This window comes from Biomphalaria glabrata, chromosome 6, assembly GCF_947242115.1.
Source record: "Biomphalaria glabrata chromosome 6, xgBioGlab47.1, whole genome shotgun sequence".
NCBI lineage: Eukaryota > Metazoa > Mollusca > Gastropoda > Planorbidae > Biomphalaria > Biomphalaria glabrata.
In genome coordinates this window covers 38,697,377-38,723,317 of record NC_074716.1, presented here as the reverse complement: position 1 = coordinate 38,723,317, position 25,941 = coordinate 38,697,377, and the positions used below count along the sequence as shown (strand labels likewise).

The following is a 25,941-nucleotide window of genomic DNA, read 5'->3' as shown; positions in this document are numbered from 1 at the left end:
GGTGAATAAGAGGAAACTGTCTCCTATTCTGTTCGACTGCCCCAGACTTGCTGATCTCTGTTTCGACAGGTCTTGAAGACCATACTTTCTCGACCTGTATGTATACACTACGCAAAAGAGCAGGGTTTCTGTCCAGGGCATTTGTAAGAGATGTTTCAAGCCTCTCAAGCCCTCACTCTAATGGAGTTTGGTGATGATGGTGACGACGTAAAGAACTAAGTCCTAACCGTTGAACAATTCAAACTTTAATGTGGAATGGGCCCCAGTCGAGTCTGTGTCGCCTCAAAATCCTAATACTAACCGATTATAATAATACATAAACAAAGTAAACATCTATATCCTTGACGTAACTACATGTCCCTCAACTGTAGTGTGTTGCTCAATTAAATATTGCATTTCTCCTAACACCCTTTTCTGAACAGAAATGTCAATATATTTTCCTAAGTTTTCCCTTACTATTATGAAGCTACCAATAAGTCTTTACAAGGACCTTTCAATACATGGGAAACCTAAATCTGAAACTCTCTACCCACACATTGCCAATGCTCATGTCACATTTATAGCAAATGTAAGAAACACTCTTCCTGCCCGATAGAGGCAAGATGGTCATAAGTCAGTAATTAGTATAGTCATTGATGATTTTTTTTGTTCACTGTGCTCTGCCGATATTGATAGTTTTTGTTAGTCAAGCTATTTTTACTACCTAGAAGATTTGAACAGGCGCTGCGTGTTTGACGTAAATGGTATACATCGCAGGAGTATTTCATTTGGATAGAGTTTGAAGATACTAAATTCTAAACGAATACAGTGTTTCTTCAGTGTATCGATAGAGAGGCAGCTCCGAACCTACAACTGTAAGGTTACTCCGAGAGACCATAAAGTCTAGCTGATTGTGTGAACAACACAAGGTTCAATTAAAATACGTGACATGGGTTGATGGCATTATTGAGGCACACATACACAAAACCAATGAAGAGATTGAGTATAAACACTTGCATTTATTATTCCAACAGAAACACGAGTCACGTTGTAGGGTCACTGTCTTGTCCAGGGTGTCATCAGAGCCGTCCTTAGGTGGTCGGAGGCCCTAGGCGAAGTGACTTTGGTGGCCCCAAATGAAAATTAAAAATAAATAACGAGAAATTAAAACCACGCAAACATATTTGTATCTATAGTATATCGAAATCAACAAATATGACTTTGACAAATTCTAACAAGTAAATCTAAACTTTAATTGATAAACCTTGAGCCATAGAGATAGTCTAGCAGACATGCTATGTTTAGAGTATATCTGAACCAAGTTACGCTGTTTTTTCTCTAAAAATATTTTGTCATAAGCAGGGCCCCCACCAATCTGAGGCCCTAGGCGGATGCCTAGTTTGCCTATGCCTAAGGCCGGCCCTGGTGTCATGTCAATGTTGTGAATCAGTCACCAGTTAATACCCAGTGTCAAAGTGTACACTCGCTGCTATTACTTGGGGTCAATGCTACTGTAATGGCTTCGTGAATATATTCGACTTATGTTAGAATATGTTAAGCGTCACTTGAAGCTAACAGTCACATAGCGATAAACGTCACGTGTTGCTAAACGTCACATGGTGCTAACTGTCACACATTGCTAACAGTCAAATGGTGCTAACCGTTCCAAAATGTTAAAATTCACATGGTACATTATTTGAATGGTGCTACATGTTACGAAGTGCTAAAACATTCTACATTCTGTAACATCATGAAAACCTGATATTTGTTTAGTCTACATCCTTTTATTGACTAGAGAACTTTGTGGACATCTTGTACATGCTATACCTCTTCAACATTGCATATATGTGTTAGAACTACAGTCCGCGGGTTACATCTGGCCCGCACGAGAAAAAAAGTCAAGCTAAATTAGGAAGCTCAAATTTTCTTCCACCTGTCCGTACAGTATCCATTTTATCAAATTTCAAATGGTCCTTACACATTTTTTAAATCGTATTAAAAGATTATTTACAATGCGGACTAGAACTAACTAAGCATACATTGACTTATGTTTATACCCCACACTCACACGCATAGAAACACGCACACACACACATCTTAATCATAATACATGTCATTAGTTAAGGCACATCAGAACTTTCATTGGAGAGCTCACTCACAAAGGGAGCTAAATGGAGTTGGGTAGTGTGCTCTTTTCAGCATTAAGTTTTCCCTCCTTTTCCTTTTCTCTTGCATTGCTTTAAGACAAGTTCATTCATTACATGGACTTGTAGCCTTCTGATGAGCGCCGTTTGTAGCACTGGTATGCTATTGCCGCAATGATGATCAGGCCCACCATTAAGCCAATGCCCCCAAAGAAGGAACCGACGTCAAAGGAGGAACCGGAAGAGTGCTTCTCCGTGGTGGTGGAGATGGGGGAGGTGGTGCTCCCTTTGGTGGAGGGACTGGTAACGTATGTGCTTGTGCTGTTGTGTGGGGCAATCGTGGTGTAGCTGGTGTGCTCAGTGGTGCTGGATGGGGCTCCGGTGGTCACATTGTGGCTAGTGGTGTTAGATGTGACGAGAGTGGTCACGTGCCCGGTGGTGTTGACTGTAGACGCAGTGGTAACGGTTGTTGGGGATGTTGTGGGTGTATTCGTCGTTGTCGCAGTCGTTGTGGGTGCTTTAGTTGTACTTGCTGTAGTTATATTTGTAGCTGCGGTCGTAATATCAGTTGCCTCTGGCTGTGCTAGTGGAGCGCCTGAAAGTTTAAAAAAAAAAAGTTAAAAAATTATCTTTTGAGTGACTTGTAAGAAGTTTCAATGGATGACTATTGATGTAAAAGTGTGTATGTGTGTAATAGAGTTCCCCACACACGCACAACATACAACCACATATAAGAACAAAACGAAGAACAAAGAACTTATGACAAGTGTTTGTATCAATAGGGTTTGTTGGACTAGTCCGTTTCGTTTCTTTGATTAAAAAGTTTTGGGCCGCAAGTGGCTTTTTTCCTTATATATCTTTGCATTTTTCAGTTCTCTCTTTAAATTAAACTGACATTATTATGCTATAATTTTAAGTGTGCCTGATAGAGAAAAAAATTCTGCACAAAAATACGGGTAGTTGTGATCAAACCCGATAGAGGCTATAAAAAGAAAAGACCTGAAACTAGCGCGTTAAACTACACATTTACAGTATCTTATTTGATGAGTATCTGTGTTGTTTTTTTAGGACTAGCTTATTTCAAGTACCCGGCATTTTCCGATACACAATTTCATACACAAAAAAATTGTTGAAAAATATTATAGTGATTTTAAACTTTAAATGATAAGTTAAAAATGTGTTACTCTAATCAATTTTGAATATTAGTTTGTTATGAATGTCACTGTCTATTTTGTGTCTGTTTCTTGAATTTTTCTTGAGAAAAGGGTTATTCTCCTAATGGGTATACCTGATTTCTCCAAGCAGCCTTTCTAAAATATTGGTCGTAAATAATGCTATGTTCATAAACGAAAAATCACATGGCTGCATTATGATGAATGTACGTGTTAGTTCAATATATTTTATAGTACTAGGTAATTAAAAATAACTATAAATAGACGTAAGTTTCATTTTTTTCGGTTAGACAAAGTCATATGGCAAATTTCTGTGTATATCCTTTTTTTAAAAAGGAATAATAAATAGAATTATACAGTAAAAATAATCACTAAGTTTTTTTTTAATAGTTTTGAAAGTCTGATAAGATTACAAAGAGAGTTTGTGTTTTTGCAAATGTACACAAGGTACATTATGAGTCAGTCATTCTCTTCTAATTGTTTGCTAAACAATGAGTGTAAAAATGTAGGCTTCGATATTTTTAGCCTGAATTTAAGAAGTTACAAACTTCAAACAACTAATATATTGCCTCTTCCATAAAACTTTGTATTTAAAAAATAAATTTATCCAATGCTCGAGATCCTTCATGTATACTTAGGCCCTATATGAATCGATCCGGTATTAATGTATTAAGTAGCAATAACTCCGCAAAAAAAAAAAAAAAGTTAAATGAAAGAAGATTGAGATATACATATATTTTTGTTACGGTACTCATCGGTACGGGGTACGGGCACCTTTTTTCAATGTCGGGAAAAATTATTACTTTTCTTGTATTTCAACGTTAATTGTTAATTTATTGTTAGTTGAAAGTTAGGCAATCTATCACTGAGTACCGGCACCTATTTTTTTGTTTTTACAAAAAAAATCACTTTATATATGTATACTTTGTATACAGCTTACTTTCAGCCGACATGCCGTATTATTAACAACACCTATATGTGAAAGTCTCAATCATCTAGAGTCTTAGACAGTCATTATTTTAGACTAAATTTAAGTAGAGTCTAGACCTAAATCTAGTAGGCCTATTACAAATAAAACAAATCAGTCATTAGATATTAATAGCAATTTTATTATTAGGTCTAGGCATTGAAAAGTAAATCTATTAATAAACTATAATAGATCTAATCATCTAAATCTAATTAGGCCTATTAACTTATTAAATAAGTAGAAGTATTATAATGAATATTGTAAAGATCTGGATTTACTAGATAATAGATAGATCTATAGATAGATCTCTAGTCTAGTTGATTAAGTATAGAGTATGGTAAATGTATTACAGTATTATTAGATATATGTCATATGTCTATATCTGATAATCTATTAATTAATAAACTTTAGTCTTTAGTAATATATATAGAATTTATTCTAATAAAAACTGACTATAGGCATAGCATAGGCTAGACTCGGCAAATTAGTCTCAAGATATAATCTATTGTAATGACACAAGATGCGTAGAAGTTGATGTGAATCGGGTTTTTCCTAAGTAATGTGACGAGTAAGAACAGAGTAGGATTACGAACAAGAAGAATAACGGACAAGACGCCTAAGAGGACGACGCTAGGCTAGCGACGACAGAGGACTGTGCCCTTTTTATTGTTTATTAAATTGTTGAAGTTATCAGCCTGCGTTATTAAGTATATTCTTGATTCATTCTGTTGTTGTGTCATATGGACTCGCATGCACCAGTAACATATATATACTCATCAACAAAATAGACCATCAACAGATGTGGCGACCCCCGACGGCCAGGGCGTCATTTTGATCTACAATCTAGTTAACTTCGTGTTCTGGATATATCTACAGTTCTACACTTGGCGAAGTACACTGGAGAAGTACTGGAGTAACATTCGTTTATTTCTACTAGATCTACCCTACGTCTGTGCTAATTATCTGGACTGCAGCTGGATTTTGGCATCTTTGTTCCAGTGGATCTAGACTTTCTATTAGAGAAAATTCGAAACCGTTACCAGCGTCTAGCTTTGTCAGCCAGGTTAGATATTTTTAGATTGAACCTGGATCTATATATAGATCTATATTGACTATATCTATTCATTGTGTCTGAATCCAGAACTATTTCGTCCGTTGAAGTGATCTAGGACTAGGGCAGTCCGTCGTCAGTATACCTCTATCTATACTATAGGCTATACCTCAAGAGTGAAGATACCTCATTTTGTCAGGTTTATCTGTTTATTGTGAGTACGGAAAGTCATCTGAGTCTACATATCTAGTATCTAGAGTCTACAAGCTGACCGTTGGATCGAGTCACCTTGTCAGGTTTGTTTTTCAAGCTATTAATTGACTGTTGCAGTGTTGCTGAGCTTACAATCTAATCTACACACAAGTGATGGTATACCCTACTACCACACTGCGTGACCATCTATTCAACTTGTAAAGTTGACTCATTTATCTTCATCAAAAGAGAGAGTTGGACTTTGTCATTTTTTTTTACCTCTCTTGAGACAGCACCACCAGCTTGTCTCAGTATTGACTTATGTTCCTGACCTGAAGACAGAAGCCAGCACCAACAGATCATCAAGTGGAACCGGAACCTTGGAACCTGACCAGAGGACTTTATCTGAGATTCGTACCATACTGTGGCAGCACCAGGAGAGATTGGCCTAACTCAGTACTGCCTGTCGAATAGCCTTTGTGGGAGCACACCTTGCCTTGCCTAAGACTAAGACAGTGGGGAACTTGTGTGGAACTGACCGTTGTAGCTCCGTGGACTGAACAAAGGGGATCTAACTAAAGATAAGTTTATTTTTTCTCTCCATTATTATTAAATTAAGTCTATTTTAGGGACAGTAGATCTTTGTTAAGAGCAGGTTGCCTGATAAGGGCGTCATTATAGGACACATTAGAAAGTGGACCTGCTCCATTTAATAAAGTCTCGATGATTGTTTAGATTGTCTTGTTTTGTTCGTATCAACGTACATTTTATTTTTTTTAGAAGTCAGTTGAAGTCATCTTTATTTGTCTCTTTCAGTGTATACTTCCTCTAAAAAGTCTCATCTCATTAGAATAGATTTATTTTTTTTGTGTCTTATTATGTTTATTTTACATTATTCTAATTATATATTAGTAATTTTATCTTAAGTAGATAAGGTAAGCCACGTTTAATCTAGATTATAAATTCTAGATTGTTTCCAGGTATTAACTAAATTGTTATACCTATGAGAGCCTTAGATCTATTTTATCCTGAAGACAACTGAGTCTAAGGAGTAAGTATTTATATATAGATCTTTTGTCCCGATTTAATCGGTTGACATTATTTTATAGATATGTGTTTAAACACAGTCTAATTGGTCAGAATAAAATTTTTTGTCAGTATCACTGGATTGTGATTTACTGTTGGAGGTATAATATTGATTTATCTATTTGAAGTTGTATTGAAGTTGTATTGAAGTTGTATTGAATCTAGACTAGTGACTAGAATAGTCCTAGGGGTATTTATTGGCAAGAAGTAAGTCCATTGAATTAAGTATTAAGGTATTGATAAAGGTATATGATATTTGTTTATGTGGCCTAAAGTAAGTCCACTGAATTAAGGTGATATAAAATTTTGAGTTGTATTCAAGTATTGTGGCTGTGAGTAAGTCCACTGAGGTAATATTTGTTTATATAACATTGAGCAAAGGTATTTAAATATATATATATTACAAGAAGTATTTGAAAGTGAGTTTTTGTGAAAACTAAATTGTGATATTTAGGCCAATAGGGAGGCCATATCAAAACTATATTGAGACATTGTTTAAAATAAAATAAGCATAATGGCAACAGCTCCAAACTTTGATTATATGGAGACTTTTCGCCAGCAAATTATTGCTGAGGCTAAACAATTAGAACTTAAAGGGAAGGACCTAACTGGCTATGTACAGCAAATGGTGACAATAGAGAGAGATAGAATAGATCAGATAAGGGAGAAAGAAAAAGATAGGGAAGCACAATTAATAAAAGAAGAAGCAGATAGGAAATTACAATATGATCTTGAGAAATTGAGAATTGAAGCTGAACAAAATAAACAAAAAGTTAATAGCAATAATACTAATGATAGATCTAATATTAATACTACCAATGCCCCAGACAATCAGATTGAAACCAATAATAGTAATAATCAAAGTACTAATCATTGGCTGAAAAAGAAAATGCAGCCCTTTCAAGAAGATAAAGACAGTATTTCAGACTATTTAAAGCGTTTTGAGATCAAAATGAGCAGTTGTAACATAAGAGAAAATGAATGGTCTCAAATCTTACTTGATTTTGTTCAAGGTCAAGCATTAACTATTTGTCAGAACCATGATCATACCATTCAGAATAGTTATGATATATTAAAGAAAGAGCTTCTTAATGCCTATGGTCATAATGCCAGTACATTTAGGAAAAAATATTTTGAAAATTTTCCTAGTAGTCAGATAGATCCTCAAACAACAGTAAATCTTGAAAAAGATTATTTCAGTAAATGGATGTCATTTGAGCAAATTGATCAAAGCTATGAGGGACTTAAAAACTTTATTTTGATAGATAACTTTACAAACAAATGTGAATCTCAGTTACAGTCATTTATAAAAGAGAGAAAACCAAAAACTTTAGAGGACATAGTTATTATTATGAGAACCTACAGCAGTGCTTATCCTAATAATTCATTTTCAAATAAAGACAAGAAACACATTGATTTTGTAGGATATAGTAAAGAAACTAAGAGTAAAGATAGACATGAAAGCAGAAATGATAGAAATAGAGATAATACTAACTATAGAGAGATAATCTGTTTTAATTGTCAAGGTAGAGGACATATTGCAGCACACTGTAAAAAAGTGAATTACAATAGATCAGAAAATAGGGATAATTACAGAAAGCAGAGTAGGAAAGTTGAGTTTAAAGAGAACAGAAACAGAAATAACAAAAGTAGAGTGTATTTCACCAATGATAGGGACAGTAGAGAAAGTAGTGAAAGTGAAGAAGTAGAAGAGATGAACTATTGTATGGGTATAGAAGAAATAAATTTTGTTGAAGATGGAACTAACAGAGTGAGAGTACACTCTGGTTTTATCAATGGGAAACCTATGAGGTTTGTCAAAGATTCGGGATGCAGTACAGTTGGAATTAGGAGTAACTTAGTTAAACCAGATTGTTTATTAGGCTATGAGAAAAAAGTAAGGTTAATAGATGGCAGTATAAAGCGCTATCAAGCCTGTAAAGTTTTCTTAGAAACACCATTTTATACTGGTTATTGTAAAGGTTTAGCAATACCAGGATTGTCTCATGATTTGCTTTTAGGCAATATACATGGACTAAAGGAACTGACTCAAAGAGAAATAGATAACTGGAATAGAAGACATGAATACAAAATGAGACAAAGAAATTCTTATGGTAAAATGAGAAGAAACATTATTTGTTTTAAATGTCAAAGAAAGGGACATATTGCCAGGCAATGCAGAAGTTATGACTATTCAGATAGAAGATCTGACCATTATGAGTATGGCAGAAATTTTGATAGCAATGCCTATGATAGACAGTATCATAGAGGGAACCCTCAGAGAAGATGTAACTCTGATGAGTACCAGGGTACAAGGGACAATTGTAGGTCATATAGACCTTACCAAAGAAGAAATAGAGAAGCAGAATATAGTTGGAGAAAGTAAATTCTTGATGGTTTACTTATAAGTATATATAGATATATATATACTAGTAATGGTTTAATTGTATAGTGCATGAACATGTTGAGTTCTTTTAGATTGTAAATAAGTTGTATATGTTATGATATTTATTTGTATGCTATAGTATGGCACTCATAAGACCATGTTAATGAGAAAGAGAAATACTTTGAAGAGTTACAGTGAGATAAACTATTGTAAATAATGATTATTCATCTTGATTTGTTTATGCATATATGTATATGTTCTAGTCAATGGGTATGAATAAGTTGTTTATATATGTGAATACTACATTTTATTTCCTTTAAAGGAAGATAACTCAGTAAAATATAAATTGGGAATTTTATTAAATCAAGGGAGATAATTAAAAAAAATTTTCAAGAATTAAAGTCAAAGGTATAAATTAAAGTAAGTATGATCATCTACAGTCATTATTTTTTTATATAATCATTATCATTCATTAGTAAAAGGCTAGGTCAGTTTGGAAATGGTAAGTGGAGAGAAAATATACTTATTGGTACCCAACAAAAAAGTTAGGTAGAATAATTTGGAAAGCTGTTTTGACACAATTATTACATTTTGTCTGACAGGAAGGGTTTGGTGTGATGTGAGGCGATCGACCATGCAAATATAGCCAATAACAGTATTTACTCTGAAAAACTCTGTTTTATGCCTATGGAGTCAGCAAAGGCATCTTCGTATGTGGACTATATACATGTGTATTTATTCTGAAAAACTCTGTTTTATGTCTGTGGAATCGACAAAGGCATCGTCGTATGGGGACTGTATACATGTCTTGATGGACTTAGTACTATTGGTTGGTGAAACTATTACACTGGACTATACTATTTTATCGTCAATGACATGAGTGATGATTAGAACACCGTATATCGGATATTTTCTTACCAATAACTGTATTGGAACTGTACATATTGTTTTCTTGGTGTCAACATTCAGCTACAGGGTGAACTTTGTGACATAGAAACATGGACACCAGGAACTGATGAAGATGGGAAACATGATGATGTCCATCAAGATCAAGATATGTGTTTGTTTTGTCTTTCCCCAAAATTTTGGCCATGTATATTGTACAGACATGACAGTAGGGATAGTGTTTTAGACTGAAAAAAAAAAAATTGACAAAAAAATTTTTTTTTGATAAAGGGGGGAGGAAATATGTAATGACACAAGATGCGTAGAAGTTGATGTGAATCGGGTTTTTCCTAAGTAATGTGACGAGTAAGAACAGAGTAGGATTACGAACAAGAAGAATAACGGACAAGACGCCTAAGAGGACGACGCTAGGCTAGCGACGACAGAGGACTGTGCCCTTTTTATTGTTTATTAAATTGTTGAAGTTATCAGCCTGCGTTATTAAGTATATTCTTGATTCATTCTGTTGTTGTGTCATATGGACTCGCATGCACCAGTAACATATATATACTCATCAACAAAATAGACCTTCAACACTATACTATTACTAGATCTATTCGATTTTTATATATAGATCTAGACCATGGGCGTAGCCAGGATTTTTTTCGGGGGGGGGGGGGTTAGGACTTCCCCCTCGACCCCCCCCCCGGCGAAAAAAAATTTATATGTATTTATGTGTGTGTGTGTGTTCATAATCTTTATTACATTCTGAACCTTCATTCTTTTGGAAGACATTATTGTGCATTAGAATAGGTTCTTCCTGGAGTTAGTGGAAAAATTGTAGATTCCCCGCCATTACTAGCAAGGGTGGTCTGGGAGAGCGCTAGCAGCTCCCCCAGCGCGGGGCGAAGCCCCGTCGCCAAGCACTATTTCTGGTATTGAAAGCCAACAAAATGTATATTCTGAGGTATCTACACTGCATTTTCTTGCTATTAAAAAGTTCTTACTGACTTAGACCCTCCCGCGCCGTTCGGAGCATTTGCCGTCAAGCTGTTTCCATAAAAATCTGTCCCTGGTAATGTCTGAAGTCTCTTCCCACCTGCAAACCTCCATGAATGTGTGGCGTCAAGTTGTACTAGATGTCATCGCAACTCTTATGCGTAATTCATTTTGTCGGACAACAAGCCCCGCAAACCTCATGCGACGCTCTCTCACAATCTTACTAAGTGGTCGACTCCCAGTTCGGCATAGAATTTCCTTGATTTAGACCCGATCTCTATAACTTGACTATAACTGACTCCTAAAATCTGTCTTAGCCATCTTTGTTGAGCCACATTTAGTATTTTTCAATTTCGGCAGATGACTATTCACTACACTTTATTAGTGGAGCCCGGCCACTGGTAAGAATGTGTAACCTCTCTTGAATACGCTCTTGAAATCAGGTGACTGTAGTTTGCTTTAGATTTTATATCGAAAAGAGAAGTTTTATCGACAAAATCATCTGTTGGGGGTTTTCCACCTCAAAATGCTCTGTAGGGGGATCTTAAACTCAAAACCATCTGGAGGGGTTTTAAACTTTAAAAAAAGGCCATCTGTAGGAGAGGGGTTTAAACTCAAAACTCCGATTGGATTGGCTACGCTCAAATAATCTTAGTGTGTAATTTGCTTTTTTTTATATTGAAGAGGTATTTTTAGCATCAAACCCCCTGAAGGTGGGTTAAACTCAAAACCCCTATTGGCAATGCTCATAGCATTTTGAGTACGTAATTTGCTTTTTTTCTTACACTGAAGATGTATTTTTTATCCTCAAACCCCCTGGCGGGGGGTTTAAACTCAAACCCTTTGGCTACGCTCATAGATATTAGAGAAAGTAATTTGCTTTTATTGACATTGAGGAGGTACTTTTTAGCTTCTAACCCCACCTGAGGGGAGTTTAAACTCTAAACTTCTTTGACTACACTCATAACATGTTGAGTGTATAATTTGCTTTGTTTTTATTATTAAAGAGGTATTTTTATCCTTCAAACCCCGCTGAAGTGGGGTTTAAACTAAAGTCTAAGTCAATACCCATTTAGCTACGCTCATAACATTTTCAGTTTATCGTATATTTTGGAGGGGGTTTAAAATCAAAATCTTCCTTAACTGTACTCTTGGAATTTGGGGATTTTTGTTTGCATTTTTTTTGTTTTGTTTTATAGAAGAGGGGAATTTAACTGTAAAAACCCCAGGTAGGGGTTTTTAAACTCAAACCCCCCCCCCATGGTAGGGGGTTTTAAACTCGAACCCCCCTTGTAGGGGGTTTTAAACTCAAAACCTCCTGGTAGGGGGGTTTAAACTCAAAACCCCCATTGGTTGTGCTGGGGCAAGTGATGGTTTAGTATTAAAATCTCACGTAAAATAAACAAAATCAAAGCAAAAAATCAGTCACTAAATTCCGATTCCGCAGGGGGTCAACCCCCCACCCCTGGCTACGTCCATGATCTAGACTAGAATTTTATTATATTATTATTATTATTATTATTATTATAGCTTTTATATAGCGCTACTTTCATGCTTATAGCATGCTCAGAGCGCTTTGGTCCAATCTCATTTGTGGACCAGTGGGGGGGGGGGAGGGGGTATCTAGGAGTTGGTTTTCCGTGCTGCCTTTAGGCGCTCAGTAAACACAACTCTGCCCGAGTCGGGTGTCGAACCTCGACAGATCTAAATATACAAATAGAGATAGGATATGCGGTGTTAGCTAATAGAAAGGAACCTGGGTTTTTCTAAACTCTAATACTTGGTATGTAGTAGTAAATCAGCACCTACCAAAATAAATCGTAACTAGAAATCAAAAATCTATATTTATTGTAGTATATATAGGTCTGTGGTTGTAAATTATATAGCCTTCGTAACTTCTTCTATAGAGAAATGACTTTTGTAATTTCTTTTACAGAAAAATTGGGCTATTCACGTCTGACATATATATAATTTTTATGTTTAGCAACAAACCCTATTACTTTGGATCAGTCATGTCATTAAATTTGTAATTGATCTTGACTTACAATCATAAATCTTTGCGATTCGAAGTATTTTTATTGATTGTTTTAGTTTAGCGCAATTTCCTGTTTTAGCTTTCTAAATGCGCTAAGATCATATCATTTGTCTAGACCAGTTGGAAAAGGGGTGGAGGGAGAAGGAATGGGGAATCTGAGTTAATATTACCGTGCTCGCTTTTTAAATGCATTTATATAAAAAAAATGTTGAAAGACCTGAATACGAACTCGAGGGCTCAAGCCTCCTCAAGCCTCCTTAAGCTTCCTCAAGCCTCCCCAAGCCTGTGCTAGCGAAGTGCTTATGAAAATATGTTTTCTCTATGTTTTGTCAGGTACAAGAAATAATTGTGCACAATTTAAGCTTGATACGAAATTGGGTGTGGGAGAAATTACGTGTACAAACGTTTTACCAGACAGACAGACAGAGTTGATATAAGCTTTGTAAAAAAACAACCCTGTTGTGACAAGTCAAAAGCTTGCTGTCAGAGTCACTCAATTTTATCACAGCATTAATTATTATTTATTTTTTTTATTTTAATTATTTCCCCGTTCTACCCCCAATTCCTTCACCCGCCCCACCTTTTCCTCTTCAGGCTAGACTTAGTCCACCACCAGGAGATAGGTATGCAGCGTCCTTTCACTTTCCTTGATCGGGGAAAGATGAACACACAGTCTCTTTGGTCTTACCCGCCGGATGTCTGACGGTCGCAGTTGACAACACCTTGGCTGGAATGCAAGTCACTCTTTCTTCCCCCCTCTCCCACGTCTCTCTTTGATAAAAGAGATTACTCGGGTCAACACGCCTCGTGACACTTCAAGGTGCGACTCCCATCTCGAGTCAAATTCACCCACGTGAGAGATAATTCTTAGCCTAGGACATTTCCTGTTTCCACCCGCCTCTTTCAGGACCTTTATAAGGTAGACTAAATCAAACCAGACCCGCTCATTTCTCTATCGCTGGCAATCGAGTCTGGACTATTTCATTTATTCTTACTCTTAGAGGAATACCTGGTGGTAAGCTAAACTTAATCACAGTTCCATCTTAAATACTTTGTGCATATTTCTCACTGTATATTATCATGTGTATTTCATTATTTCATTTATATTGATTAGTGCATTGTGTATTTCTCACTGTCGTAAGTAGAAAACATAAACATGGCATATGTGTATATTTATGTATTGCATTAATCTATTAATGCTACGTTGCTCAATTAATCGTTGATGCAACCATGTATGTATTTGTTCATCTTATTTTAATTCCTTTATCTCGGCTGACCGCCTTGATAATTTTACTAGCGCACTAATACTGGGTTCGAACACAGGAGCATCGAGACGACAGTACACACAACTAAGTAGCCATCTAGAAACAATCAATCAGAAAACGTAAATATATCTTCTTTTTATTGCTGCCCCGTCCCGTCATGGTAATTAATCGCATGGATTTTTAAACTTTTGTGTGTTCGTCATTGGATACTCAAAATGTAAACACATATCTTTTTTTTTTTGTGACAACAAACACAGGGGCAAGCTGGCTACATGAGCAACTGGGCTAATGCCCGCTGGACCGGTGCCTAAATGGGCCGGTAAAGTAAAGTAAAGTTCCCCATTCAGACCATGTGATCTATAGGGGAGATGATATTAAGGGCATGTGTTTCTGTGGCCCACTGTTAACGAGGGTGTCATGTGACCAGCACAACGACCAACCGCCTTTACTTGTCCCCAACTAATGTCAGGTACCCATTTGAGCTGGGTGACTAATGTCAAGTACCCATTAGAGCTGGGTGACTAATGTCAGGTACCCATTAGAGCTGGGTGACTAATGTCAGGTACCCATTAGAGCTGGGTGACTTATGTCAGGTACCCATTAGAGCTGAGTGACTAATGTCAGGTACCCATTAGAGCTGGATGACTAATGTCATCTACCCATTAGAGCTGGGTGACTAATGTCAGGTACCCATTAGAGCTGGGTGACTAATGTCAGGTACCCTTTAGAGCTGGGTGACTAATATCAGGTACCCATTAGAGCTGGGTGCACTCAGAGGCGCCCAAATATCCCGTTATTAAAATCCCACCAGGAATCGAACGCTTTTCCTGCTCCGCCACCGCGCCTCCAAAATGGGTCGGTGGGGCTGCCGAATGGGTAACATTAAATGTCAATAAGTCTCGTAAACGTGATTGATATCGCCTTAACTTTGATAAAATATCTTTAAATAATTAACTGTAATAATCGCCGCAAATCCTGAAATTCTATTCTCTTTACAGAATAAGAGATTAACAAACAACATAAGACCTACATTTTATTTACAGACCTATAGAAGTCAAACTTAGTGTGAACATACTCGTGTGAATCTAAAACGGGACCCTGAACTTAAAATGGAGTATTTCTTAATCTTATCATATATAATACAGACGTTACTTAAAAAAAAAAAAAGACGATTACGTCCAGCGCGACATGCATCATTCATTCAATGACTTCAATTCTGCCAAGCCACTGGTTTTCCTGGCTGGCTCAGGCAACCTATTCCATGCTCTAATAGCACTAGGGAAGAAGGAGAATTTGTACAAATTCGTCCTATCATATGGAATGAAGAATGTGCTATGCTATTATGTAGTGCTGTATACCGCAATCTGTAAATCCACTGTTACCAAAATTGACTCATAGTTGGATTATCCTGTCTAAAAAAAACATTCAATGAACGTGGCTGAATCTCAAAACAACTTTCACCAAGGAACATTCTCAACTCGACTTACTCCTGGAGATCAAGGTAGACGACTTAGAGACACTAACTCCTATCCACACAGATGCAGACTTAAAACTCTAATTCCTGGAAATGCATGTGCGCCTTCAAATTCAGGTGTCTTGTATTAATTGAGTGTCTCTAAATGCGATGACAAAATAGTAGAGTAGTGTTGTGAAACAATCATGTCATTTTGGCGTTGACCTACCCGAGTAGGCATTAACAATTTACGTAAGGAATTGATGTAATATCTACTCCAATGGCTATAAGTGAATTGTGGGTACACTTTTTTCAGGGTAAATAATTGGCTTTTGGGTTAGTGCTAATGCTGCAATATTTGTAAGTGGGTGGCGGGCAGAGCTCGAACCTGGGACCATCGAGGAGACACTCCCGAGCGCGTAACACACGAAAAGGCAGCCATCAAATGTTAGGCTTCACACTTTTAGTTATATCAAAATAATGTAATCAACTAATGAAGATTGCGATGCACTGAAGAATTTTTATTTTGACACATTGAGATTTCCTATAGTCTCTAAAGTCTACATGTTAAAACAATACGTTATTGAAACCTAGGCTTGCACACGTGCATTCAGTTTTATGCTTATCATATGCAATCAAGTTGTGGGCCGAATCGTATGGTAATGCCCAGGCCGATTTTAACATCCAGTTCGGCCCTGAACCAATGCCACTCAGTCTGTCATATTTCCCATTATTGCAATGCCTATCTCCCCTTATTTTAGTACTTTTCTATATAAAACAAATTGAATTAGTTACGACTAATTGATTAACTAATGGGTTAATTTTTGTTTGTGTGGATTCGTGTGTTGTCATCGACAAAGAAGAAATGTGAAAATATTCAACTAGATCCAAGAATGGGAAGTGGGAGAAAAAAAGTGTCAAAGATTCCACCCAGACAGACAGAGTTGATACAAGATTTGTAACAAATAAATATTGCAAGCGTCACCACATAGTGAGTATTTATAATCGCTCATTGGCTCGTCAGTTATACAGATATTCAAAGCAACTAAACAACGATATACAGTAAAGAGATGTACAGTAAAGAGATGTACAGTATCTTTTTCTGAGTTGAGAAATCTACATACATATGCATTAAAACACACACATACTCACAAATGCATTCAAACACACACATACTCACATATACATTCCAACACACATAAGTTTCACTGTCTGACGTCTCACTGTGACGCCCCCTGCAGTCCACGCACTCTTCAGTGATAGCTAGATAACACTCATAACAAACACACACACACACACACACAGACACAAAGAGTACCAAAAGACACAGTAAAAAAAGCAACACGCACCGAGCCACTAGTTTGCTCTAATGGATGAAGTAGCAACAACAACTGAAAAGCCCCTGGTGTTGTTTTCAAACTGAGACTGTGTTCAGTTGACACGCTGTTCCTTACATTGTCGACTGCCATTATCTATCTGTGAGTTTGAACAACAGTTATGTCTGTCCCAATTAAGACGAGAATGTCGATAGAGCTCTAATAGTCTAAGAAGCCACACTAAGATAACACCCATACATTGCATTAGGAGCTATCATGTTTTATGTCCATAACTTTGTAGCGTGGATAGATAGCTATATTTACGAAGAATAATAAAAATAATAACAACAATAATAACACTAAACTCTAGAACAGGAAGATGCAAATGTAAAGATACTATAATTGTATGATTTTATAAGTAACACTCCAATGCATAACAAAATAACGACATGATACGCCACTTTCTATCCGATAGGCCCCTATCTAAGCGCAATAGCTGACAGATTAAAAAGAAAAAAAAAAGATAGCATTCATGTCCTATAAAACTTTAAGGCAATATCACAAACTACTCAGGGCTCGCAAAGACCTTCCTTTAGGGAACAGTACCAGGGAAAAAAAAGAAGAGGCAGACGGAGAAAGCGATTAGAAGATAAATGTCAAAGAATGGACTGGCCTGACTTTGAAAGAGAATCGTATCCAAGGCAAAAGACAGAGAGGAATGGAGAAAAACGATCGACAGATCATGTGTGGTTTCCCAACAGTTCAACTACTACGAAACAGGTGAAGATGACCCGTAGAACAATGTCCTAGCTTTTTTACTTTTTTTTTTCTTTTCATTATCCCTTGTTGTTGTTTTAAGCGAAACAAAAGAAGTGAAAGCCTTTTCTTTTTATAATCTCCTTAACAAGACAAAGAGAAACACAAAACAAGACATAAGCAAACTTAAGAATATTTTTTTACAAAGCTTATATCAACTCTGTGTGTCTGTGTGTCTATCTGTCTGGCCAAAAGTTTGTACACGTTATTTCTCCGACACCCTATCTCGGATCAAGCTGAAATTTCTTACCTGACAACACAAGAATCAATAAAAAAAAAATTCAAGCAAAAGTAACAGTACTTGACTGAAGTGGTGGTATAAGCTGTTCATAGACTGTTCGCTAGCAGAGCTGTTACCGCGTTGGTTTGAGAGACCTGAGAAGGCTTTAGCCCACAAGCTCGAATTCAGCACGTTCCCCCCCCCCTTTTTTTAAAAATACATTTAAAAAGCGATCATCCAGATACCCCGTTATTTCTCCCTCTTTCCAACTGGTCCAGACAGACGAACAGACAAACAGAGACCTTGATGAGAGACAGATCTTGAGACAGAAATCGTGTTGAAACAGATTTGGTGAGACAGAGAGACCACTGAACAACTCACTGCACCACAGTTTGTTACATCTGTCATGAAATCGAGAGCAAAGAAGACTTTAGACTTTAGACAAAAACTTGCGTTCTAAATACAAATGTATCAAGTTTGCTCTTTCCAGAGGAAAACTGCTGGCAGCAAATGGCTTCAGAAAGAGCTCGACGACTCTTTCAAAGATCACGGAAAGGGGAAAAGACGCTATTAGTTTTGTGCGAAATTTCTGTCCGTCTGTCCCGTTTAGATCTCGTAAACTAGAAAAGATATTGAAAATCCGACATCACAATATTTTAGACCATTCAAAGTTCTGATGCAATGGCTACTTTTTTTTTCCTGAAAGCGAAAAATCTAATTTTTAAAATCAATTATGCAAGCAGTTTTTTAAAGAGAAAAAGCTAATTAGTATGCATTATAAGTTAAACCTAATTTAAAACGAATAGTAATCTTATAAACTTCATTTTCTTCAACTTTAATGGTAGCACACATTGATATACAAAAATTCGAATATAGGAATCAGTATTTTCAAAAAAATTACATTAAGTGAAGACCAGAGAGGCTCGGTAATGCGCCTATCTTCCGAACCGAGGGTCCCGGGTTCGAAGACTGGGATTTTCAACTTCGGAATCCTTGGGCGCCTCTGAGTCTACCCAGCTCTAATGGGTACCTGACATTAGTTGGGGAAAAGTAAAGACGGTTGGTCGTTGTGCTGGCTACATGACATCCTCGTTAACCGTAAGCCACAAAAACAGATGAACTTTACATCATCTGCCCTATAGACCACAAGGTCTGAAGCGGGAACTAATTAGGCCAGGTTCACATCTAACTTTGCATTCACTTGCACCTATCCTTTGATCTGCAGCACCATTGGGGCACTGCACAAGATCTGTCAACCTTCTTTCTCCATTCTTATCTCTCATTTGTCTTTGATATAATTTCATTTGGATGTTCTTTCTGAAAATATTGAAGCCTGCCTGGGTGGACCACTTCGGGGGCCGATTTTAAGTTTGTGTTTCCACACAAACTGTCTTTGTAACCTTGTATTAGGAGCTATATAGATAGCTATATTTACGAAGAATAATAACCTTGTAACCTCGTGGCCCAAACGTCCTTCGTTTTACTTGGTCCGGCAGGGTTACATATATGCATGTTTTTCGTATTTTCTATACAGTCGTTTACCCCTGCAGCAGTAAATCTTTGTTTTTTTGAGTCTTCGTACTATCCGCTAGTAGCCAGAGGCGTAGCTAGGTAGTAGCGAGGGAGGGGGAGAATTAGATAATCCCCCAGGGCCGCCACTTGAGGGTAGCCCCCAAACGAGTGTTTTTTTACATTGAATATTAAATATTACGCAAAATACAGGGGCCTCCTAAGAGGTCAAGCCCCCCCGGGCCCAAAAATGATGGTAAATTTCTAGCTACGCCACTGCTAGTAACATAACATTCTTGAAGAGCAATGAAGTCGAACATTTTCCTGGCAATGCAAATCAAAGAAATAATGTTTGACAATGATCACAGAAAACAAAGCTTGTTATTTAAATAATGTTTGACAATGATCACAGAAAACAAAGCTTGTTATTTAAATAATGTTTGACAATGATCATAGAAAACAAAGCTTGTTATTTAAATAATGTTTGACAATGATCACAGAAAACAAAGCTTGTTATTTAAATAATGTTTGACAATGATCACAGAAAACAAAGCTTGTTATTTAAATAATGTTTGACAATGATCACAGAAAACAAAGCTTGTTATTTAAATAATGTTTGACAATGATCACAGAAAACAAAGCGTGTTATTTAAATAATGTTTGACAATGATCACAGAAAACAAAGCTTGTTATTTAAATAATGTTTGACAATGATCACAGAAAACAAAGCATGTTATTTAAATAATGTTTGACAATGATCACAGAAAACAAAGCTTGTTATTTAAATAATGTTTGACAATGATCACAGAAAACAAAGCGTGTTATTTAAATAATGTTTGACAATGATCATAGAAAACAAAGCATGTTATTTAAATAATGTTTGACAATGATCATAGAAAACAAAGCGTGTTATTTAAATAATGTTTGACAATGATCATAGAAAACAAAGCGTGTTATTTAAATAATGTTCAACAATGATCACAGAAAACAAAGCTTGTTATTTAAATAATGTTTGACAATGATCACAGAAAACAAAGCTTGTTATTTAAATAATGTTTGACAATGATCATAGAAAACAAAGCTTGTTATTTAAATAATGTTTGACAATGATCACAGAAAACAAAGCTTGTTATTTAAATAATGTTTGACAATGATCACAGAAAACAAAGCTTGTTATTTAAATAATGTTTGACAATGATCACAGAAAACAAAGCTTGTTATTTAAATAATGTTTGACAATGATCACAGAAAACAAAGCGTGTTATTTAAATAATGTTTGACAATGATCACAGAAAACAAAGCTTGTTATTTAAATAATGTTTGACAATGATCACAGAAAACAAAGCGTGTTATTTAAATAATGTTTGACAATGATCACAGAAAACAAAGCTTGTTATTTAAATAATGTTTGACAATGATCACAGAAAACAAAGCGTGTTATTTAAATAATGTTTGACAATGATCATAGAAAACAAAGCGTGTTATTTAAATAATGTTTGACAATGATCATAGAAAACAAAGCGTGTTATTTAAATAATGTTTGACAATGATCATAGAAAACAAAGCGTGTTATTTAAATAATGTTCGACAATGATCACAGAAAACAAAGCTTGTTATTTAAATAATGTTTGACAATGATCACAGAAAACAAAGCTTGTTATTTAAATAATGTTTGACAATGATCACAGAAAACAAAGCGTGTTATTTAAATAATGTTTGACAATGATCATAGAAAACAAAGCGTGTTATTTAAATAATGTTCGACAATGATCACAGAAAACAAAGCTTGTTATTTAAATAATGTTTGACAATGATCACAGAAAACAAAGCTTGTTATTTAAATAATGTTTGACAATGATCACAGAAAACAACGCGTGTTATTTAAATAATGTTTGACAATGATCATAGAAAACAAAGCGTGTTATTTAAATAATGTTCGACAATGATCACAGAAAACAAAGCTTGTTATTTAAATAATGTTTGACAATGATCACAGAAAACAAAGCTTGTTATTTAAATAATGTTTGACAATGATCACAGAAAACAAAGCTTGTTATTTAAATAATGTTTGACAATGATCACAGAAAACAAAGCTTGTTATTTAAATAATGTTTGACAATGATCACAGAAAACAAAGCTTGTTATTTAAATAATGTTTGACAATGATCACAGAAAACAAAGCTTGTTATTTTAACTTCAAATAATAACAAAGGAACGAGCCTATGGTACAATAGTGGATGTCCGAATCACTTCAAACAAAGGTTTAAAAGATAGTTTGTGTGGAAACCATGTGCGTAGCTGGAGGGGGGGGGGGTCGGAGGTTCTTTACATTAGCATACAATCTTTGATAAATCTTTGCATTAACATACAGTCTTTGATATATTCTTTACATAAACATACAGTCTTCAATATAATCTTTACATTAGCATATAGTCTTTTGATATATACTTTACATTAATATAAGTCTTAGATATAATCTTTACATTAGAATACAGTCTTTGATATAATCTTTACATTAGCACAGTCTTTTGATATATACTTTACATTAACATAATGTTTACATTAGTATACAGCCTTTGATATAATCATTACATCAATGTACATATAGCTCTCGCTGTCTACATTAATGCTTCTTTCACATTATCTAGGTGAGTGAGTTGAATTTTATTTATTGATTCCTGTGTTGTCATCGATCATGAGCTTGTGTGCAAAATTTGATGATGATTAGATGTGTAGAAATGGTTGAAAAATCGATTGCAAAGCATAGAAACATCCAAGAAACATACAAAGCGAGGTAATATAAACATTGCCAAAATCAAAATCGTTTGCATAATTTTGTTTTTAAATATAAAGAAAAATTGTCTCCCTTATTTAAACAGTCTCTACTCTTTTTTTTATTGTTAATGGTGAACAATTGTAAAAATGTATTTTTAATGGAAACTGTTTTCATATTTAAAGTTAAACGTTTGCTTTCTAAAAAGAAAATAGCTGGCGTAGCTCGAGAACTTTTAAAGTTCTAAAATATCATAATATCAGATTTTCAATATCTTTTCTAGCTTTTGCGATCTAAACGGGGCGGACGGGCGGACAAATAGACGTACAGACAGACAACACAAAAACAATAGCAGATAAGACTGTGATACAACTATTGCACATCCTGAGCCGCTACGTCCTGACCTATTTCCCGACAAGTCTCATGCTTTCTTTTCCTAGAAATATCTAAACTAAACGTGAACAGAATAATGGTAACCAGCGTCAACCACTCAGCCCATGGCATCCGGAGTTGTAAAGTTATCTATCAATGAACACATTGTAATAAAGTTTACAGCTTCCTGAAGCTTAACACACATTTTACCATTACTGATAACGATTTGAAAACAAGCCAAAGTTGATTTTCAAGTTTACTTTAAAAAAACACGAACATTGTACTGTGTGGCAGGGGGATATGAGCCACCTGCTTACATAATTGAGAGGGCTAGTGTTCGAATCCAGATTTAGACTAGTTATTTTAAATTAGATATTGACTTAGCTATTAAATAAGGGCTAAACCATCGTTGTATTGTTCCCACATGCTCACAAAATGGATTTCTCACTAAGCTTGAAGGAGCAATACAATAGCGGTATTTGTGGACGGGAGTATCTCTCCGAAATAGGCCTCCACAGCCACGTGAAAAAGTGTTCGAGATGAACCATAGTCACTCTACGACTGAAGGAGGCCAACTAGAATAATAATAATAATAATAATAAAAATAATAATAAATAAATAAATATCTGAGCCGTCCCAGTGCTCCTCTATACATTCGGTATCATCAAATGATCTGACACCGACCTACATGACCTTGACAGGCTCACGAGGAAATTATTAACCAAATTTCAATGTATACACCCCAAGTCCTCCACCATAAGGTTATACCTACCCTGGAAGGATGGAGGTAATGGAGTGCAAAACATCTTCAAACTGTGTAAGACGCAAGTTTAAAAAATACGATAAAAACTGCACGCCTCCAGCAATGAACTAGTTTCCTTCCTACGCAAATACGACTATGATGTGACCCTCTGAACCTACACAATGTTGATGTTAATGTCGATTTTGACGACGTAGGGCATGAGATTCACCAATGGAAAGAAAAAAAAAACACTCCACGGAAAATTCCCGGCTTCATTACATGGGGACAACATTGACAAGGCTGCTTCCTTAGCAGGGCTCAAAGCAGATCATATATACTCTGAAACTAAAGGCTTTGTTACAGCAATACAAGACAGGGTAATTAGGACACAAAATTACGAGAAACATATCCTAAAACTCAATATTGTTGGCAACTGCCGAAAATGTGGAAATGTGGGTGAGTCATCGATAAAAAAAGGAAAAGGCCGCTACCATTATTGACATCGTTGTACCGCTATCTCATAATTTAAAAAAAAAAACTGAGCTGAAAAAAACAACAAAAATATGGGAACCTTGGCTTGGAGATTAAGCGTTTAGGGAAATTATCTAAAACAACAATATACCTCATTGTTATATCAACCGAGGGGATAATAACAACTGACCTCACAGATACCTTCAAGGCCCTTGGCATTCCTAAGAGCATTTTCGCTACCTGTCAGAGGGCGATACTGCTGCAGACCTGCCACATCACCAGAAAATTCCTCAGTGGAAACTGATAAAGGGACTACGATGAATTTTGTTTCCCTATAACGAAACTCGACCCTGGCTTCGCCTGAGAATGAATACTCGTTCTTTTCTAACATAATAATTATTATTATTATCATTATTATCTCGGTGCCACTAACCCAAGTTATCAAAAATGAAAGTGGAACAAAAAAAGAGCACAATATGAAAATCTTAGCTAGAGGTCAAGCGACTATGGAAGTTTTTAAGATAACAGTATAACCTTTCGTTATGTCATTCGAGAGATAGTGACAGCTGACCTCGCAAACACATTCGAGGCCCTAAGTATTACAGTATTGAGACATATGCAGTAAATGTGCAGTTCTTTCCCTTGCAAAATCATTGTTTTATACACACACAAAAAAGGTAGTTTTTCTATTTTGTTATATAAGAAAAAGTATATTTTCTATTTTGTTTTATAAGAAAAAGTATATTTTCTATTTTGTTTTATAAGAAAAAGTATATTTTCTATATTGTTTTATAAGAAAAAGTATATTTTCTACTTTGTTTTACAAGAAAAAGTATATTTTCTATTTTGTTTGTTTCCGTTCTGGACGTCTTGAGTTCAATTGACTTGGAAATAGTTTGAACAAATACAGAATCTAAACTATGAGGAGACATCCATGAAGATGTTTAAAGAACAGGTCAAAGTTTTTATTTCACTCCTAGATGAGGGCGTTGTGTGGCCTAGTACAACGACCTACATTTCTAAAACAATGGTCATACTGAGCAGACATGTTTACATCCCGAGCAACACAGCATTACGTGTACAAGGACTTGAACCCACATCTAAAACACTTGACCATCTATTCTAATCCCCTTTCTTATCAAATCAATAAGCTAATTTAAAAAAAAACATTTCCTCAAAGCTTTATTGAAAATTAACTCAAGTTAAGGGTGTAAATTTGTAATAAAGTAAAAAAATAAAGTCATAAGATCTTCATCTAGATACAAGAACACTTCTCTAGAGATCTGTGTCTCTTACCTTGTAATGGCAAATGGTTGTAGAACAGACACAGCCCAACAGCGAAAACAAACACAAGAGACTTCATTCTCAAAACGAATGACACAAAAGAATGACTAAACTGAATCAAGTGTCTTAGAAGCACGTCCACAAGATCGCCGAGTAGCCGAAGAAACAATAGCGGTACGTTCAAGTTTTGAGCCGGGATGTTGTTTTGTTTTGCCTAACTGTCCTGTGTGCTGTGCTGGACGAGCCTAACCATAAGCCTGCTGGGGAGGGCGGGAAAGGACGCTGACAGCCAGGATACGATTTTATAAGGCGACGATGATAAGTTTGTTGAATTATAATCAGCTGATTGTGAATCTATAGATCTACTTACTGATAGGATCCTGACTCCAGATAGCGGCGCTGAACAGAGGCGAAGTAGTGTTATATTGAGGTGTCTCCGATCTTGATCATACATAACAAACAGATCAAGTGTTTGTCACATGGTTATGTGTTTTACAGTGACCAATAGAAATAGTGTGTCCTGTGCAAATAAACAAGAAAAACCAAAGAAAATACTTTAAAAGACAATACCTCCTTTATACAACTGATGGAGAATTTTTTTTCTCAATAACTAATGAATGTTAGGTCTTAACAAATGAAACATTTTCTACCCCGACCCATCCCCTCCCCCCGAGAAAGAGTCCTGGTTCAAGAATGTATAGATCTACAAATAATATTCACATGATAGGCCTAGAATCCTGGTTCAAGAATGTATAGATCTACAAATAATATTCACATGATAGGCCTAGAATCCTGGTTCAAGAATGTATAGATCTACAAATAAT

General features: G+C 35.9%; 1 protein-coding gene across 1 annotated transcript; it reads right to left on the bottom strand.

The window, feature by feature from the left end:
• Positions 1–983: 983 nt before the first annotated feature.
• LOC106074744 (porimin-like) lies at positions 984–25,414 on the bottom strand. Its single transcript, XM_013235580.2, has 2 exons — positions 25,130–25,414; positions 984–2,718 (listed from the first exon to the last, which is right to left on the bottom strand). Exons 1-2 carry the CDS (start codon positions 25,194–25,196, stop codon positions 2,237–2,239), a joined length of 549 nt encoding a protein of 182 aa, XP_013091034.2. The 5' UTR covers positions 25,197–25,414; the 3' UTR covers positions 984–2,236.
• Positions 25,415–25,941: the final 527 nt, after the last annotated feature.